The sequence below is a fragment of the Ostrea edulis genome, chromosome 4, assembly GCF_947568905.1.
Source record: "Ostrea edulis chromosome 4, xbOstEdul1.1, whole genome shotgun sequence".
Classification (NCBI taxonomy): Eukaryota; Metazoa; Mollusca; class Bivalvia; order Ostreida; family Ostreidae; genus Ostrea; species Ostrea edulis.
Window position 1 is genome coordinate 1,466,602 of NC_079167.1, and position 21,126 is coordinate 1,487,727.

Here is a 21,126-nt window from a genome sequence, read left to right on the forward strand (position 1 = left end):
AACCAGAAGCATCTTCTGATATAAAAACAGGTACAGTGACTTCAACGTCACTAAAGTCCGACGTCACTGGTTGTTTTATAGTGACGACATAAATCGATGGCTGTGGTCCACTCTCGGATGTAGCAGTCACTTTATGAACGGGTGAAGTAATCAATGCAGCTGTAGTAGAATGGTCATACAAGTAAATGTTTTTCTTCATTTCTGTTACCTGTAAAATGGCATTATTATATGACGGTATAAACAGCCTATGACAAGAAAAATGTTTGGATTAATGACATTCACAAGTCCAAATTCCCCCTGAATACGTTTGTATTGTTTTATCTTACTTGGTGTATGTAATTGTGGCGTTCACCATAATTATTGTTTTGTGTGATGTCAACGTGATTATCACATAGCGTTATGTACATTTTGTACTTTTAGATTTTTACGCTTTCGTTTGGATAATTATATAGGAAATTTAGAATTATGATGTATTTGTTGGGTTTTTTCCCCGCCTTGGTCAATATCATGTTTTGTATTGATATATCCATGTCCATATAGTCTCTTAATTATAAAAAGAAAAACAAAATTTCAATCTAAAGATCTTCCAAATGACAACTGAAAAAGGCATATATACTTACAGCTAATTGGACGTTCGTGTTTTTCGGGAGATCGCCAAAGCTTACAGACATGTTCGAATGGGAGGATGTTATATTGGATTCCTCAATGGCTGCCACCGTGTTTTTCTGAATATCTATCACCATATTTGTCTTTTTATAAGTTCGACTGCATCCTGAGCATTCCACAGATAGCAGTGTTCGGGTTAGAGACTCTACCGCATCGTTCAATGCTCTTCCCGATTCTTCACTCTTTTGAAATATACATTGTAATATTGTAAATAAAATATGAATGGCAAACAAAAAATACAATAAAATATACTTGAAGCTATAAATATCTAGATTGTTTGTTTTCTCTTAGGAAGCTTACTAGTACCACGAGCCTTCACTTGTCGTGAGCACTATGAGAGAAAATGCTTTGGCATGGGATTTTTCTAGTGTGCTATAAGATATAGATCTGCTATTTTCTTAATTATTTAACTTATCGACAGATACTCTAGTCGTTTTTCCTAATAGAAATATAGTGTTTTGTATTTTAGTGTATTACAGTGTAATTTTAGCTATCTGCTTTAAACAATGCGATTTTTAAAATTCTTCCTCTAAATAGTGGATTGTTCCAGAAGGTAAATATGATGAACACTAAAAGAAACTTACTAGTTTGAATATTCAACTTCACGGATCAAATAACGCGCTGAAGAATAATCAATGAAGTTTAGTATGGATCGGATTATTATACAAATGCAAGTAGGAAGAAAAGAAACATGCTATTAAACATCTTAAAAGTTTGGCATACTTAAGGGTTATATATCCTTCTTTTATAGTACCTTAAAACAAGAGGTCCATGGGTCACATCACTAACCTAACTTTGGTCCATGTTTAAATATTTCCCCTACAAATTCGCATGTAAAATTCGATCCCCTATTGTAGCATAACCCAGGGGTCATGATGTTATCAAACTCAAATCTGCACTATGTCTGGAAGTTGTCATGTATATTTGAACTTGTCTGGCCCTGTGGTTCTTGAGAAGAAGATTTTTAAAGATTTTCCCTACATATTCCAATGCAAGGTGAAGATAACGAACAGCGATCAATCTCATAACTCCTACAAGCAATACAAAATAGATAGTTGGGCAAACACGGACCCCTGGACACACATATTCCCATCTAAAGTGGTTGATTGTATCTTGTTTAACGTCTCTCGAGAGAATTTTTCACTCATATGGAGTCGTCACATCCGTTTTTAAGGTCATATCCGAGGACCCGTGATATTTACACGTGATGCCGAGCGTTTGGCGATTGAATTGTCACTACCTGTTTTAACGACTTAGTTGTGTCGCGGCCGAGATTCGAACCCCGACCTTTCGCATGCGGGGCGAACGCTCTAACCTCTATACCACCGCGGCAGTATATTCGCATGTAAAACTTTGATCCCTATAGAGACCCATCCCTACCCCCACGGGCCATGATTTTGATGAACTTAAATCTGCACTATCTCAGGAAGCTGCCATGTAAATTTGAAATTATCTGGCCCAGTGGTTCTTGAGAAGATTTAAAAAAAAAAAAAGATTATCCCTGTATATTCCAATGTTAAACTTTGATTCCCTATCATGGCCCCTCCCTACCCCCCGGGGACCATGCTTTTCACAACCTTGAATCTGCATTATCTCACAAAGCATCCACGTCAATTTGAAATTTCCTGGCCCAGTTCTTGAGAAGAAGCGTTTTAAAGATTTTTTCCTTTATATTTGCATGTAAAATAAAATGAGACCACAAGCTTCAGCTAAAGTGGGGAGGTCATTTGAACTTTTCTGGCCAGTGGTTCGTGAGAAGAAATTATTTTAAATGACCCACCCTATTTTTTGCATTTTTGGGATTATCCCCCCCCCCCTCTGAATTGGGTATAGCCCTTCATTTCAACAAACTTTAAATCCCTTTACTCTAGGATGATTTGCACAAAGTTTGATTGAAATTGGACCGCTGGTTCTAGAGAAGATTTATTGAATTTATCGGTATATTTTCGCTATTATCTCCCCTCATTTGAACAAATGTGAATCCCCTTCACCCAAGGATGTTATATGCCAAGTTTGGTTGAAATTGGCTAAGTGGTTCTGAAGAAGATGAAAGTGAGAAAAGTCTACGACAACGGCAGACAACGGAAAGTTTCGATCAGAAAAGCTTAATTGAGCCTTCGGCTCAGGTGAGCTAAAAATAAGAATTTAAATGTTAAGATTCCCTCCTTTGTCGTACCATTTTTTCGAAGTAAAACCACAGAAATATTTCTTCTTTTCACTTACTGTTCTTCGTTTCTTGTCAAGTCCAATTTGTGCTATTCTGGATTTCATGTAGAACATGCCAATTCTTTCCTCTGGTGTCAAACTTCCATTTTCGGCATATTCATACGCCAGGTCTTTGTTCATAGTGAAGAGATAGTCCACGTACATTCTGGATGATGCCGTATCCGTGGCAGCAATCACGGCGTCGGAAGTATTGACAGTATTCTTTGGGACACTATTCTGCACAAGGGAGTCCATCAATTGCATTAAACCTTCAAAATAACAAGAGATGTTTGTAAAACACATATGCCCCCATGGTGCAAAATTGAAAAAGGGTTATACACACACATCATTTAATTGATAGTAGTATCATCAATTCAAAATATTGAGCAGACAAGATCTTCCTATGTCAAGAGTGAATTGACCATGTGACCTAAATATCAATAGGGGTCATCTAATCCTTATGCTGTACCAGTGTACCAAGTTTGGTGTCAATCAAGCAAATAATTCTTAAAATATAGGAGACAATATATTACTATGTCCAGTTCAACAACTGATTTTTTACCTCAAAATCAATATGAGTCATCTTCTCCTGAAGATGTACCAGTGTACTAAGTTTGATGTCCGTCAAGCAAAAGGGTTATCAAGATATTGAGTGGACAGTATATTACTATGTTCAGTTTGACCTTTGACCATGTGACCTCAAAATCAATAGGAGTCATCTCCTCCTGAATATACACCACTGTACTAAGTTTGATGTCTGTCAAGCAAAGGGTTCTCAAGATATTGAGCGGACAGTATATTCCAATGTCCAGGTTGACCCTTGACCTTTAAACATGTGACATCAAAATCAATAGGGATCATCTTCTCCTGAAGATGTACCAGTGTACCAAGTTTGATGTCTGTCAAGCAAAGGGTTCTCAAGATATTGAACGGACAGTATATTCCTTTGTCCAGTTTGACCCTTGACCTTTGACCATGTGACCTCAAAATCAATAGGGGTCATCTTCTCCTGAAGATATACCAGTGTACTAAGTTTGGTGTCTGTCAAGCAAAGGGTTCTCAAGATATTGAGCGGACATTATATTCGTAAGTCCAGTTTGACCCTTGACCTTTGACCATGTGACCTCAAAATCAATAGGGGTAATTTTCTCCTGAAGATGTACCAGTGTACCAAGTTTGATGTCTGTCAAGAAAAGGGTTCTCAAGATATTGAGCGGACAGTATATTCTAATGTCCTGTTTGACCCTTGACCTTTGACCATGTGACCTCAAAACCAAATGGGGTCATCTTCTACTAAAGATGTACTGGTGTACCAAGTTTGATGTCTGTCAAGCAAAGGGTTCTCTAGAAATTGAATGGTCAGTATATTCCTATGCCCAGTGTGACCCTTGACCTTTGACCATATGACCTCAAAATCTATAGGAGTCATCTACTCCTTAGGATGTACCAGTGTGCTAAGTTTGATGTTTTTCAAGCAAAGGGTTCTCAAGATATTGAGCGGACATTATATTCCTATGTCCAGAGTAGATTGACCCTTGACCTTTGGACCTGAAAAACAATAGGGGTTCTCTTCTATTCATAACCAATCCACTATGAAATATCATTATCATCAAGTGAAAGGTTCTCAAGATATTGAGCGGACAACATATGGTCTACAGACCGACCGACCGACAGTTGCAAAACAATATTTTCAAAGGGAGGCATAAAAATACCGAGGAACCGACTTCTGGAGAGAGAGAGAGAGAGAGAGAGAGAGAGAGAGAGAGAGAGAGAGAGAAATTATATGGGTCGAGGCCTCTGCTGGTGGACTGTTAGTCCCCGAGGGTCTCTACAGCCCAGTAGCTAAGTACTTCGTTACTAGCTTGAAAATACGGATGTATTTTTAATTGCTGTTATAAAATTTAGAAATTCATTTCAAAATTAAGGATTATCTCCCTCATGCATAGCTCTTATCCTTGGACGAATTTGGCTCCACTTGTTTGGCACGCTGTTTTTGGCTATATTTAGATCTAAAACTTCATAGTTATTTCGGATTTCAAACATTTCGGTTGAGCATCACTGAAGAGACATTATTTGTCGAAATGCGCATCTGGTGCATCAAAATTGGTACCGTATAAGTTTTACATGTATCTTAAAGCCCTAAATGTCTTCGACAAAACTTAAGGTAGCTCATTACACTAAAATTTTATTTAATTTTAAAATATATTTCTCTGATATATATTTTTTCTAAATGACATGTTGTTTTGGGTTGTTGTTTTTTTTGAAGATTTTATCTGTAGATTTTTTTTTTTAAATTGGAAAGCTGTAATGCATCTACAATAACCAATAAGGGGCCCATCTGTTTTTATAAAAAGAAAATTAAAAGTAATATTCTTTTCAATATGGGACTTTTATCGCGTGTAGAACGTGGGGACCCGGGTCCTCAGTACCCCTTGCTTGTCATAAGAGGCGACTAAATGGTGCGGTCCTTAGGATGAGACCGTAAAAACCAAGACCCAGTGTCACGATAAAGCTTCCTCTTTGCTCAAAGGCCGTAAGCGCCGAGCATAGACAATAACAACTAAGTAAACAGGCTTGGGATACTTCAATATCTATCAAATTCCTGTATTAAAATGCTATCTTTCAGGAATCACAACAACCATTTATAGGAAAATGCATTTGATTAAATTATGAGAGTTGGCGTGGGAAATAAATCTAGGGAATATCTTGAGGATTTCGGTAAAATTTCACGCCTTGCATCCAAGTATACGCGTCTAAAGCCGCCCTTTTCCTTCCATCTAATTTACACCCGGGTACTAAGCATCAATAATAACTTGGATCGTCATCGTAGGACTGCGCATAACTCTAGCTGCTAGCGAAACACCATTTGTATCGATGCCAACTTTGCCCTACAATTGGTTACTATCACGTGACCGCGGTGTATAAACGTCAATTCTAATTGGTCGTTCCGGCACATCTGATTAAAATCAGATCAAGTAAATCTCTACACAAGGATCTGAGGTAACCCAATAGAGGGTGACGTCCACATGGCATTCTGTTAAACCAATCAAATACACGCTGTCAGATTTCTGCTAGCGATGCTCTTGTGTCAATTTACATACGTTAGAGATGACTGTGCCCATGGTCAGAGGCTGCACACCTGCCAATACACGCAATGTAAATAATATCTGACTGTACCCAGGGTCAGAGGTTGCACACCTGCCAATACATGCAATGTAAATAATATCTGACTGTGCCCAGGGTCAGAGGCTGCACACCTGCCAATACATGTAATGTAAATAATATCTGCATCCTCTGTGGGTTTTGTTTAATTCAGCCTGTTAAAAATCTTGGAAGTACAGATACAGTTGTGTGCAAGAATTGTTTAAGGTCGATACAAAAGATTAAAGAATCCTTAGAGGTAAAAGACAAGTAGTCAAATCGTACCCGTCACTATTCATACATGAATCGTAATTGACAATTCACCAAATTTGGTTGCATATTTTCTCGTGCGTTTTGTTGTTTGCGTAAATCGAATAAATTAGGCACTATTGCGAAAGTTTTGAAAATCCTTTTGCAAGCACATACAGTTTTATAACGTGGAATAAACTTCTTGGGAGATAATACTGTGACTTGTTTATGGTACCTTCACATTCACGGATTTTTCTTACGGATCCTTTCGTATTCCACAAATCCGTAAAGGTACGCGGATTATTACGATTTAGACATGGATATCGACAAGTAATTTACGAATGCTTGCGATTGACTACGAGTCGGAGATCCGTAGGGACTCGTAAGAAAAATCCATCAATGTGAAGGTGGTATTAATCGTAAAGTTTAAGTATGTACTCGTAAAGTAATCGTGTCTATACGTAAAGCGCTCGTAATGACTCTGAACAATCCGTAAAGCGATTGTAACCCGACGTGAATGAAATCGTAAATATCACTTGGGCATTCGCAATAATCCGTAAACAACTCGTAAACTATCCGTACCATATCGTAAACTAACCGCAAAGATTCGTAAAAAAAACACTTTTTACGAGTGTTTTACGGATTTTTACGAGCAGTTTACGTGTTTTTGCGACCAGTTTACGATACTTACGGATTGTTACAAGTTATTTACGGGTTATTTACGGAAAATGAAATCCGTGGACAGTGGTGAATTTTTTTTGACATGTCAAAAAATTGGTCCCTACTTTCACGGATCCTTACGAGTGTGTGCGAGTTGTGACGAGTTATTAACGGATACCGACGAGTGATTTACGAATGCTTGCGATTGACTTACGAGTCGGAGATCCGTAAGGATTCGTAAGAAAAATCCTTGAGTGTGAAGGTGGTATTACGTATCAACTGGGACGTCATTATCTGTATGGCGCAGTCTGATTGGTTGATTGCTCTCATTAATATTCAAAACGAAAGGTCATGCGGGCCTGACCTTCTAATGGGTTACTTCAGATCCATGTGTATCGATCTACGCGAGTGGATCAAAGGATCTGATTTTAATCAATCTGATCGGTAATCCGCTTTCTCAGATTCGTAATCTGGTTCTTCAGATCGGTGATCCGGTTTTTCAGATCGGTGATCCGGTTCTTCGCTTGAAAATGTACTCCTATGTGTAAAATCGGTTCGCTCGGGCTGGTTTTTTTTTTCTTCCCCCATACCATTCTGATAGTGTGCATTCAAGTAACGAAAGGAAAAAACGATCAACGAGTCAAACGCTCTATTGAGTTACCATTTATTGTAGAAAATATAGGTACTGTTGTTATGGCTGAACATGAGATCCAAAGATGGACGGATCTTTTATTGCACGTATATCACTTACACAGATTTTTAAATTGTTAAAACAAGGATTGCTACTTCATTCAAACCCAATAATTTTCAATTTTGACCTTTATTGTAGATACCAGAAGCTGATTTATCCAAGGTACTTTAATACTATGAATATTTCATGCCTTTTTTCTGTTGCGTGAAACAAATCTGAAATTCAACTATAAAAACGCTATCATGTATATGTTGTCATTACTGATTCGGTGGTTCTTGGAAATATTTTAATAACCACAACCTCTTTTCATTATTTCGTAATTATCTCCCATTGAGACCAGGTGCGATTCTTCTTCGAATTAGCTAGAGATAAAGGAATAGGTTTGAAAATGGTCGAGCTGTTCATTGTGAACTTTGATTTTGAAAAGACAGAAATGACCAGAGTAAAAAAAGTGGATTTAGTGTGTAGAATTCATACTTATTAATATTCATTACTCTGATACTGGTTTGTAAGAAATCAATTAAATGGAGCAGAGTTCAAAATGATAAAAAGAAAGGCACTGCATCGAGTAAATTTCATGTGCAAATGTACATGTATATGTATAAACTGTGGTTTCGTCACTTTTCGTGCTACGCCTCGGTTGACAATGGTTTTCTCGGGGTGAAAATTTTCAATGTTACCCTCAACTACATGCAATATTTATATATTGTTTTCCTGGTTACGTAAGTATGCCAGACCAACGAAATCAAGAGATCAATGAACTGCATTCTTTCTTGATCAGGTAAGTGCGCAGATTACCTTTTAACAAAATTATATGTTTTAACATCTAATAATATATAGTTTTGGACAAAGAAACGAAATTTGATGCCCATCAAAATTAATGAAATCATGGTCATTTTTTTTTGGGGGGGTGTACAAATGTGTAATTTACGCATTTTATGATAAGGTTACAGAATACCGATGATTTTAATGAAACCGAAGTCGTATATCCTAAAAGACATTGGCACAAAAAAGCGCTGGCTTGATACTATAGCATAAATATAAACTAGGCATATATGAGTTGCTCCAGTCGTTTCAGAGGGAGCAAAGTATTCTTGCTCGGAAGTTAACACCGAACTCTTACATGTGATTAGATTGAATCCTGAAAACATGTCCATCATAAAGCACATAAATATTCGTAAAACTCTTCGATGGATTCAAAACTATTGGATTTCTACACCGAGGGTTGCCATTCCATGGAACAGATCTTCAAAACGTTGGAACGGATTACTTTCGAAATGGTTGCATGACTATCTAGAAAGGTGAAGATAACGAACAGTGATCAATTTCATGACTCCTATAAGCAATAGAAAATAGAGAGTTGGGCAAACACGGACCCCTGGATATACCAGAGTTGGGGATCAGGTGCCTAGGAGGAGTAAGTTTCCCCTGTCGACCAGTCACACTCGCCGTGAGTCCTATATCTTGATCAGGTAAACGAAGTTATCCGTAGTCAAAACCAGTGTGCCAAGAACGGCCTTACAATCGGCATGAAACACGTCAGGCAGCATTTGACCCAATGATAGCTTGTATTGGCAAACTAGATTATTATATCGACCATAGAATTTGCGAAATGCTGACTTTAAACGAGACTGTTGGAACCCCTGCACCATCAACTTGATTGTCAGTAGCCTGCTTCGATTTAAAAACTGACCATCGAATCTGTTGAGAGATGCAAACACCATATGCAGGTGATAATGGAATATCGCTACATAAAAATGAAAAATTGACGATGGAGAAGTTGAAATCATCCCGTTTGTCATAAAGTTGAGTTGTTAGTTTGCCGTTAATATCTACTTTCAATAAAATATCTAAGTATGAAGCAGAAATGGAGGACTCTGTGGTGTCCTTTATTTCGACTACACTGGGATATATAGAATCGACATATCTAGATAATATATTGTTGTTGATTACAAATGTTGGTATCAAAAATTAGAATTAATTTACAATTTTATTATATGCCTATCAATGTATCGTTCGTTTATACTGTGGATTTCACAGCGTGTGATCCGGTTTTCCGGATCACCACACTGTGGTTTTCTGATTCCGTATCAGTATCCTCTGAAACTGATGCCGTCACAATGCATCAACGCAACGTTATTTGTGGGAAATATTGACCGCGTCACAAAACAAAACTACGTACACAAAACATAATTTCATGGTATGTCTGTGTTTTTGATAATTTGGATTACAATTATCATCTTATAAATGTGGATTTAAAATGCAGAAGGGGGTATATAATAAATTTATCATTACTACAGTAACTTGATCCGAAGAGTTGGATCACGTCTCGTTGACAGGCGCGGATCATCAGATCAAACTCGACGCTTCGCGTCTCGTGTGATCTGATGATCCGCGCCTGTCAACTCGACGTGATCCGACTCTTCGGATCAAGTTACTGTAGTAATAATATATATTTTTGTTGATTTTCTTACTGCTGTTGTTGCATGAATTTTCTTGTATCAAAATTTAAAAACATTGCATCGCAACCACAATTAAACATTACACATAATGTAATTTTTATGTCCTTTATTCCCTGTGTGACAACAACTCAAGGTCTGCATTAAGTGGTTTTGTGATCACCCGTGAAGAAAAATTCCATATAAAGAAACAAAGCATTCGACTGAGACTAGTGGGTTTTTTTTTTTTCATTTTGCGCATCATTGATTCCATGAATATTATTGACTGTACATGTTTCCAACTAAATCATTTATCACCTCTCTGAAATGAAAAGTATTAATTTCTTTAAGACGTCATGCAACACTAATTCAATCACATTAAATCGCAATAGTATCGCTCAAAATCGCGCATTTAAGATGGTGATCTTATTTGTTTTCAAGATGCATGTATTTAAATTCATTAGATTTTAAGTAAAAACTGTTTTGGCTACCAAACATACTTAGCATTTAGCTTGTTGCAATGTACAAAATCAATACTGACTTTCTTTCACTAAGGTTAACAGACTGGTAATAAATAGACAAACTATATTGATTTTAATATGTAATGAAGAAAACCATGTATTGATGTTTTCAGCCCAATATCAATAAAGATTACCAAAAAGGAAATCCACAATACAATGATATTACACAGCAATAAAAATATAGACCTCGTTGATATCGTGTGTTTCTTTCTATTATCTTGCAACAACAAAAGTATACGACATGTTTCTGAATGCCTTGCTGATGAGAAAAAGCTTTCAGAGACAACAATTTCAAAAGGTATATTCCCCTAACTCCCAGGTAATGAAAACTTTATTGAAATCGATATTTTTAATAAACTCTAGGCAATAATCTATATCCACGCATATTTCCTTCATTTCAGTTTTGATTGATCACATATGTAAATATGGTGTGTTTAAATCTTTATCTGAAATCTGACTTGCAAGTTGCCTCTCACTAAGCTGCCAGCTTAAAGTTTACTTTAATGAATATTTAGAAGGATATTAAAGACAGAAGGGAATAGACTACAGCGTGATAAATAATTCATAGTTACAATGCAGAACCAGAGTTCTTCATATGCGTGATTGATGTTGGGGTACATTAATTCTGCCAGAAAAAATTCGTAATTTATATTGTTGCACAAAGATTTTGCTTTCAACGAGATGAGATGTGGTATTTTTTATGCAACTATAGAATGTATACACTATTGCATCCAAACTTTTTTATTACTAAAATCTTTAGAGTGCCTCGATATTGATCATCTTATACATAATCTATCTACGTGTTTTTCTTCTTTCAACTAGAGTCCAGCTGGACATGTCATTACTGGTGATATCGATATAGTTGAAAATGAGGACCTGAAATCATTAATTTGAAAATGTCCGAAATTCAGAGCACCTCACTCTATCAATTGGTGACATACCTATCGTGAATTCTGTTGAAGATTATGCCAGACGATGGGCTAGATATGAAAAAGAACTTGATACCTTGTTAGAATGGATAAAAAGTAGCACAGGAATATTAACACATTAAAACGAAACTGTGTACCATCTACCCTTCTGTGTTTAGTACAGAGAATTAGATAGGTTACACGAGGAATATGTTTTTGTTTCAGCTGACAAAGCTTGTAACAACATTGTCTTTGTAAGGCATTGATTCCACATTTGGTAATCCTACTTATACTCCAAGTGCCCTTTCAAAAGATGAAATTCTTCAAAACCATGCTTCAGTTTTAAAGACATTTTATAACCCTTTTATAACCCCTTGCATGGGACGAATGAATACGAGTTACCGTACCTATACTGGATTCCTAAACGTCACAAAAATCCTTACAAACATGATAAATTGCTGGATCCAGTAAATGTTCTACCAAGCCCCTATATTTGCGTCTCATGTAAATATTAACTGCTGTGAAGGAGAAACTTCAAACGTATTGTGCCACGACAGAAGAGATGTAAATCAATGCGGATTGTAAAAAATCTAAAGAACTTGTAGTAAATTTGAAATCACAAAACTTCTCTCAAATAAAAAAAATCAAACATAGGACTTTTCAACACTTTATTCGACCATTTCTCACAATTAATTAAAGAGCAGACTTTCTGACTTCATAGAAAGTTGCTTCTTCAATAAAAATGGAAAAAGAAAATATTCGTATCTAGTGGTCAGTCATTCAAAAATTTACTTTGTTAAACACCATTCTCATTCTACGTACAAGTACTCTGAAGTTGAAATTTTGATAAATGCTGGAGTTCCTCATTTACAATATTTTCGTAGGTCTTCCAACAGTCTGTTGGAATTCCCATGGGCACGAATAGTGTTCTTTCATTAGCTGATCTGTTTTCATATTCTTACTAGGCAAAATTTATTCAAACAGCTTCTAAACTAGAAGAAACTTGAAATACATGTATATCCACAGAACATGAATATATAATTTGTAATGCAATATGAAAAAAACCCAAAAAAAAAACAGGGATTTATCGGTACCTCTCATGGCCCAATGTTCTGCCCCATTTACAATGGAAAATAAGTTGAACTTTTTTATCATTTTGTGGAAAAAAATCAAAATACTGAACATTTCTTTTTTAAAGAAAATTATGCATAATATTAATTGATTGATGTTTTCCGCCACACTCAACAATTTTTCAGTTATATGGTGGCGCCCAGTTTTTTATTGGTGGCAGAGAGAACCCAGATTCCATGTACCTGGGAAGAGACCACCGACCTTCCGAAAGTAAACTGGGAAACTTTCTCACTTACCGCCGCGAGCGGGATTCGAACCTCTATAAAGATAAATAGTAATTTTGCATTGGTGAAATGCTGTCAAGCTGTCAAATAGAAATGTTATCATTATTCAAACTTACGTCTAACAAAAGAAGAAAAATAAACGATTTATACTGATTTATACTGATAGATTGATCACTGTTCATTATCTTCACCTGGCATACACATGGATATCACAAATGGACATGACAAATACTATATTCCTCGGTCATATTCAGAAAGGGGCAACATAATTCTTCATTAATTGCTTTGAAATTGAGCTCACCAACCAAATAGGGAATAGTGAAGTCAAGGTCACAGGGAAGGTCAAGGTAAAAAAAGAAATGCCATAGTTGAATAACTACCACTAATATGTATCAGTGTAAGAATTTTCATTGGCAATAGTTGCTTTGAAACTGAGCTAAACGCCAAATAGGGAAGTGAGATCAAGGTCAAAGAAATGTCAAGGTCAAAAAATATTAATGTAGTTGAATAAATGTCACCAATATGTATCAGTATATAAGGTTTGGTAAAAATATCTTAAATAGTTTCTTTGAAACTGGGCTAAATGCAAAGTGTGACGGAAGGACCGAAAGACGGAAGGAGGGATATGACAAATACTATATGTCACGGCCATATGAATTCATATAAATAAAAATATCTTGTTTTGGCCTTCAACTCGATATTTAGATATTAACAATGATAATATTCATTCGATATATCCCAGTGAACTTGAAATAAAGACACCATAGTCTTCCACATCTACTTCATACTTTGACATTTTATTGAACATATATGTTTTAACAGCAAACTTTATGACAAACGGGATGAGCTTCTCCATATTTACATGTAAGTAGCAATATTCCACGATCATCTGCATATGGTGTTTATTTATCTCAACTGATTTGATACGATGAGCATGTTCTGAGCATGGTCAGTTTTTAAATCGAGGCAGCTCCTGACAAATAAGTTGATGTTACTGGGGTTTTTAGTCTCATTTAAAGTCGGCATTTCGCAAATTTTATGGTCGTATATAACGATCTAATTTACAATTATAACCTGTCATTGGCTAAAATGCTGTTTGATATGTTTCATACCAACCAAGATAATTCTATAAACAATGATTTTGACAATATTTACCCGATCGAGATATAGGGCTTACGGCGGATGTGATCGGTCGACTGGGGATGCTTACTCCTCCTAGGCACCCTATCCCATCCCCGGTATGTCCAGGGGTCCGTGTTTGCCATACTCCTGATCTTACATTCTTTATAGGAGTTATGAGATTGATCATTGTTCGTTATCCTCACCTTTCCATACATTCTAACACGTGTTGGGGTTCTAGATTTTGTTTAGTTCAGTCACAATCTTTCCTTACCAAATTCCATTAGAGCTTGCTTAAATTGTGTGCTTCAGTGATTTATTACAAAATTTGTTCCAATTTCCAGCATAAACACTAAGTATAAACATATTTCTGCCTATTTGCAAAGCATATTTAAGGACACTGGCGATTTCAATAGAATGTAAGGTAGACCAAATTTTTTCTGATAATTTTAGATTCTTGCATTTTGTCCTACTTCTACTGCTTAGAAGGTTTGCCTATAATAACACTCATGTAGTTGGGTTAACACACATTTAAAAGAGATGATAACAGGATCGTTTTGATCTGCAACTATCACTTGATTATGATAATGAACCTTCGCTGCACTGTACGACTCGCTTCCATAGTTTAAAAAATCTTTTCTCTTGTTGGGATTTTTTTTCTACTGGTGGTAAAAGCCAGTACGTGCACTTTTAAGTGAGAAAATGAAATTCTATTTTACTACGTCATCAAGATAAAATCCCCTCTAACTCGAGGTCCACAGAGCCCCTTTAGTGTTAAATGTTACAACTGTATGTTAGAAAAAGTAATCTGGCTTCATGAATAAATGTTTCATACTTAAGAAAATATATGCACAAATGTCGGATATAGGGCGGAATGATGGCATCCTCAAATGCATACATTTTCATTACTTTTTTTGTTTGTTGTATAAAACAATAGCAGCTAATATGGACGCTAGTGATCATGAATACCCCCACTACATAGGCTTTCAATGAAACTTGTACATATCTACACAGAACACTCTAACTACACAGAACACTCTGACTACACAGGACACTCTGACTACACAGAACACTCTGACTACACAGAACACTTTGACTACACAGAACACTCTGACTACACAGGACACTCTGACTACACATCTAGCCACCTTTCTCCATAACTGTAGTTGATTTCTTAATGAGGAATGGGTCGTGGAGTTATGTGAAGGGAACACATACGTTTTTCTGAGCAGATACCGAGTATTAGGAACAGTTGATGACCCCCCCCCCCCCCAAATGCATTTGATAGAAGTACTTTGTAAACTGCTTTACAAAGAATTTGAAGGGTCAAAAATATATTCATCTGTATCTCCTTTACATATTTACATTAATCTCTGTACTTCCCGTCTTTCTTCTATTGAAAAACTGATAGAATTTTACGATGGTACTAAATTCTTTGGTAATGTACGGAAAGTGCCAGATGAGACATATTTGCAGCAAAGTAATTTCGTTCTACTTCGCTCCCCATTCATCCTTGGCAGATTTCGCCACAAAAATAGTGGCAGAAATTAATTTTTTTGAATCGCTTGCATACCGAAGTACTCCATTTTCGCACATACAATGTAAATAGACAGGGGTTGTGTATAAAGGGGTATTATTGTCGCCCACTCTCCTCAGGGTACTCCGGTATCCTCCAACAACAACGATACCCCCAAACCGTACTGAGCTGACGAGAGGTATAAATTGTAAAACCTGTTTGTTAATCGTTGCAAAATAATTAAGAAATATTAAGATCTGATTTTTTAGTGTTATTGGGATATGACATGAAATTGGTCACGTTATCAAATTAGTAGATATGATTACGTACCAACTTCATGTCATTTCCCAATAATTCTCAATAATGATATTTTATTTCTTATATTTATATTTCAATTTTGATTTGTGTCATGTTATATTTCTATTTTGATTTGTGTTTTTACCAAGCTTCCATGCTTAAGTAGCAGGTGACCGAAATAACGATCGTACAACACAAAATATAGTTCGTTAGATTTTTATCGAATAAATAATTAGGAACAATATCCAGGAGAATATAAGATATGAATATTTGATGTAGAAGGTTAAAAAAAACACCGAAAGAGATGTAAAATAAAGGTAATTTAGAGCGTAAAGTAAACTGAATTGAAGACAAGATGCAACTACATCCGTGATATGATTTGGTCGCGATCAGCAATGGAGAAACCGTGGCGTTGGCCTGCTTGAGTTGGAAACGCAATTATTGATGAACACATATTTTGACAGAAATTCGGAGGATCTGAGAGAATTGGCAAAGGATCGATGGATCAAGTTAACGTTAAGCTCTTGGTCAGGTTTTGCCAGTTTTAGAAGGGAACAACGGCATGCTCATCGTTAGGACTCGTGGTTGTAGCCATGTAGGACAGATTTAGACGAAATGCAGGTGGGTTGCTTTTTGCTTCTTTTTTTTTAAATCAAGGACGTGTAAGAGAAAATAAATACGATTTGACAGATGGTTTTTGTTCCTTTGAGAGATTTGTTGTAGGATTTTCAAAATGAAGACTCGCAGCTGTGCCCTGACATGGACATAAGTTTTCGAGCTCAAAATCAGCCTCGCTCATGCCGAGTCATGGTCGTGATGTCTGTTGCCTGCAAACAACAGGTTCTCATCATCATAAAGTCCTAGAGATCTAACTCTGTCTTCAGTTCTTCGCTTCCAATATGAAAGTCATCATTTGAATTCGCCATGTTGCAGAAGTTGTGCAGTTTTAGTTCTATCAGTTGCAGACAGCATTAAAATGAAACAACTGACCTGTTTGTTTAATGTTTCTGTTTTATCAATTGATGAAATTACAAAATAAATTCTGTATAAATATTCTGATGCGTTTTCTTTTGAATTTTGTTTCTGCCATTATTTAAAATGCAGTGACAGATCCATTATTTCCAAAAGGAGGGATCCCGTGGGGATCCGGGTTAGAATAGGTCATCAGTATCCTCTTGCTTGTCGTAAGAGGCGACTAAATGGGGCGGTCCTTCGGATGAGACCGCAAAAACCGAGGTCCCGTGTCACAGCAGGTGTGGCACGATAAAGATCCCTCTCTGCTCAATGGCCATAAGCGCCGAGCATAGGCCTAAATTTTGCAGCTCTTCACCTGCAGTGGTGACGTTTCTATATGAGTGAAATATTCTCGAGAGGGACGTTAAACAATATTCAATCAATCAATACAAAAGGAGGGGGCGTGAACGTACAGTATTAGTCGAAATACTCAGTCATTTTGGGTGCCAATCTGGAGTTTTACTCCCACTATTTCTAATTTTTAAAATTGTGGCGAAAAGGGGGAGGGCGTCTAAATCTCCCACTGCATTGCATAAGCAAGAAGCCAGGTGAACGTACCTGACTTTTGAAGCGATTGTATTCATGCGCAAGAAAAGACGGATCACAGCTTGATGTAATACGAAATTGAATGTCAATTTCCTTGGTATTGTCATATAAGGAAATACATTGGCAAATGTGAATATATCATGTTTGAAGCAACACAATTAAGCTGTAACTGAGGTAATTAATTGAAAAATAAAAGAACAAACATATTTGTGATTGAAGATATATAATTTCATTGAATCAGAGTTGGTCTGAAGGAACAAAATGTCGATTTATGAATTTGGTCGATTCTCTTCTTGTGCATTGACCCAAGGTCATCAGTTCGGAAAATGCGGAAGAGAGGAACTGCGCAAGTGTCAGATTTATCATTAATTTATCCAATATTACCAAATTGAGTGGCACATTTGCGTAATTATTCTTTTCTTACACTTATAATACGTTAAAGTCATTCATGACACTATGTAATACTTTAAAACAAACGAGATGTGCGGTTACTCACATCAATCTCCATCTTTTGTATGATCTCAGTCTCAGTAATCCAAGTATGTTTGGCAATCATCGTTCCCGAGTCCGAGTATACGACGATTGCGTCCGGGGGTATGGCGGTTATACGAAACGCTCTCAAGCAATATTCCCTTGTTTATTTTGCTTAATTTTGCATTCGATCTTGGGGGATATATTAGATATACCGCTACTTGAGTAGTTGAAAAATACCGTCAGTTACAGTTTGTATTGCTTTAAATATGTTACAATTGATTTAAGGAAGTTACATATAGGCGCCATCGAAATGCTTTCGTCGTATTTCAATTAAAATTGTGTAAGTTTTGTTTACGATCTTCACCGAACATGCTTAACATTAGGAGTAAACATTCGGGATGACTGACGCCTCTGTCAGCATGCAACAATTGCAGAGACGTACTTTAATAAGGTTTTCGTGAGGAGCAGAGCGGACCAAATTACGCGAAGTGATAGATATAGCATAACTATTTTATGAAATATATGTTCTGTATTATTCTTGAAAACTTTCTTATGTTTTTAGTAAGATCATTTGATCATTTAAGTGAGATAAAAAGTTTTGTGGTTTTGATTCTTAAATAAAGGCAATAAATTATTCAATTTCAAAGACTTCGGAAGTCGTCATACTACATGTAGTTTGAAAACGTAGGCAAAACTTACATTAGTTTTTCTTTATTTGAAAGGCGAAGATAACGAACAGTGATCAACCTCATAACTCCTATAAGCTATACAAAATAGAGAGTTGGGCAAACACGGAGCCCTGGATATACCAGAGGTGGGATCAAATGTGTAGGAGGAGTAAGCATCCTCTGTCGACCGATCACACCCGCCGTGAGCCCTATATCTTGATCAGCTAAACGGAGTTATCCGTAGTCAAAATCGGTGTTCCAAGAACGGCCTAACAATCGGTATGAAACACGTCAGACAGCATTTGACCCAATGCTAACTTGTATTGGCAAACTAGATCGTTATAACGACCATAGCATTTGCGCAATTCTGACTTTAAATGAAACTGTTGGAACCCCTGCACCATCAACTTGATTGTCAGTAGCCTCCTTCGATTTAAAAACTGACGATACGCAGAACAAGCTCTTGCAGATCGAATCAGTTGAGAGATATAAACACCATATACAGGTGATAATGGAATATTGCTACATAATATAAATATGGGAAGTTGACGATGGAGAAGCTGAAATCATCCCGTTTGTCATAAAGTTGAGTTGTTAGTTGGCCGTTAATGTCTACTTTCAATAAAATATCTAAGTATGAAGCAGAAGTGGACGACTCTGTAGTGTCTTTTATTTCGAGTTCACTGGGATATATCGAATCGACAAATGAATGAAAATTATTATTGTTGATAGATAATACGTCGTCGATATATCTAAATGTCGAATTGAAGGCCACAGCAAGAGATTTTTCCTTCTCGGGTACAAGGTTTTTTAAATAAATTCTACTTCATAGGAATATAAAAACAGGTCAGCTAACAAAGGAGCACAATTCGTGCCTATGGGGATTCCAACAGACTGTTGAAAGGCCTGATCACCAAAGACTACGAGGATATTGTCAATGAGGAACTCCAGCACATTTTTTTAATTCAACATCAGAGTACTTGTGCGTGGAATCAGAATGGCGTTTAACAAAGTAAATTTTTGGATGACTGATCACAAGATAGGAATATTTGCGTTTTCCATTTATGTTGAAGAAGCAACTGTCTATGATGTCAAAAAGTCTATTCTTTAATTTATCATGAGGAATGGTGGTGTACAGTGTTGAAAAGTTATACGTATTGGTGTTGTTGATTTGAGAAAAGTTCTGCGATTTCAAGTTTACTCAAAGTTTTTTAGAATTTTTTTAGAATCCACATTTGATTTACACCACTTCCTGCATATGTAGACGCACAGTACGTTTGAAGGTTCGCCTTCACAGCTGTTAATATTTTCGTAAGGAGTAAAGATATTTTCCTCTTAAATAGTCATAAAACAATATTTCATTTTTAAAATTCAAGACCCATTGAAACGTTTACAACAATGATAATGATAATTACCGTCGGTGGCTTGTTCCATAGCTGTGTTACTACTAGTAAACACGGAATCGGCACCAAGATACTGAATGCTGGTAAGGTTTGAAAACGAAGCAGTGAGTTGTTTTAAGGCATTCGATGCATGGATCTGGAAAACATTTAAGAATACGAAGTCAAGATGATGAAACATTTTCGCTCTCTGCGGCTGGTATTTTACTCCTATTCTCATTTTTAAGAATTATCTTTCCTATGCTATTACTAATGTCCATACCATGGTATTTTGCCATATAATGATTGCAAAGGAGTACGAACATGTTGTGTCTTAAAAACAGAAATACAGGTTCTTCGAATTATAATTTTGAGGGGGGAAATAAAGAATTGACTGGATGATACTTATATAATATAACAGAAGAATTGACTGAAGGATACTTATATAATATAAACAGAAGAATTGACTGGAGGATACTTATATAATATAAACAGAAGAATTGACTGGATGATACTAGTATAATATAAACAGAAAGAATTGACTGAAGGATACTTATACAATATAAACAGAGGACTTGACTGGATGATACTAGTATAATATAAACAGAAGAATTGACTGGATGATACTTATATAATATAAACAGAGGAATTGACTGGATGATACTTATATAATATAAACAGAAGAATTGACTGGATGATACTTATATAATGTAAACAGAAGAATTGACTGGATGATACTTATATAATATAAACAGAAGACTTGACTGGATGATACATATGCAAGGTGAAGATAACGAACAGTGATCAATCTCATAACTCCTACAAGCAATACAAAATAGATAGTTGGGCAAACACGGACCCCTGGACACACCAAAGGTGGGATCAGGTGCCTAGGAGGAGTAAGCATCCCCTGTTGACCGGTCACACCCGCCGTGAGCCCCATATCCCGATCAGGCAAACGGAGCTATCCGCAGTCAAAATCAGTGAGCCAAGAACAGCTTAAAAATCGGTATGAAGCACGTCAGACAGCATTTGACCCAATGCGAGGTTGTATTGACGAACTAGATCGTTACAACGACCATAGAATTTGCAAAATGCTGACTTCAATCGAGACTGTTGAAACCCCTGTACCATCAACTTGTTTGTCAGTAGCTTACCTCGATTTAAAAACTGACTATACCCAGAACAAGCTCTTGCATATCGAATCAGTTGAGATATATAAACACCATATGCAGGTGATAATGGAATATTGCTACATAAATGTGGGAAGTTGACGATG

General features: G+C 36.5%; 1 protein-coding gene and 1 long non-coding RNA gene across 2 annotated transcripts in view; one reads left to right on the top strand and one right to left on the bottom strand.

The window, feature by feature from the left end:
- LOC125668141 (uncharacterized) overlaps positions 1-21,126 on the bottom strand; it is a 118,803-nt gene that overhangs the window by 42,683 nt on the left and 54,994 nt on the right. The window contains exons 11-14 of the mRNA XM_056161573.1: positions 19,884-20,007; positions 2,890-3,140; positions 621-848; positions 1-208 (exon numbers count right to left, since the gene is read on the bottom strand). The exon at positions 1-208 is cut by the window's left edge and continues 246 nt beyond it. Coding sequence (XP_056017548.1) covers positions 1-208; positions 621-848; positions 2,890-3,140; positions 19,884-20,007 — 811 coding nt within the window. The remainder of the gene's footprint in view (positions 209-620; positions 849-2,889; positions 3,141-19,883; positions 20,008-21,126) is intronic.
- LOC125671557 (uncharacterized) lies at positions 15,874-16,820 on the top strand. Its single transcript, XR_007368682.2, has 2 exons — positions 15,874-16,387; positions 16,490-16,820. It is a non-coding gene; the product is annotated as an uncharacterized LOC125671557 (long non-coding RNA).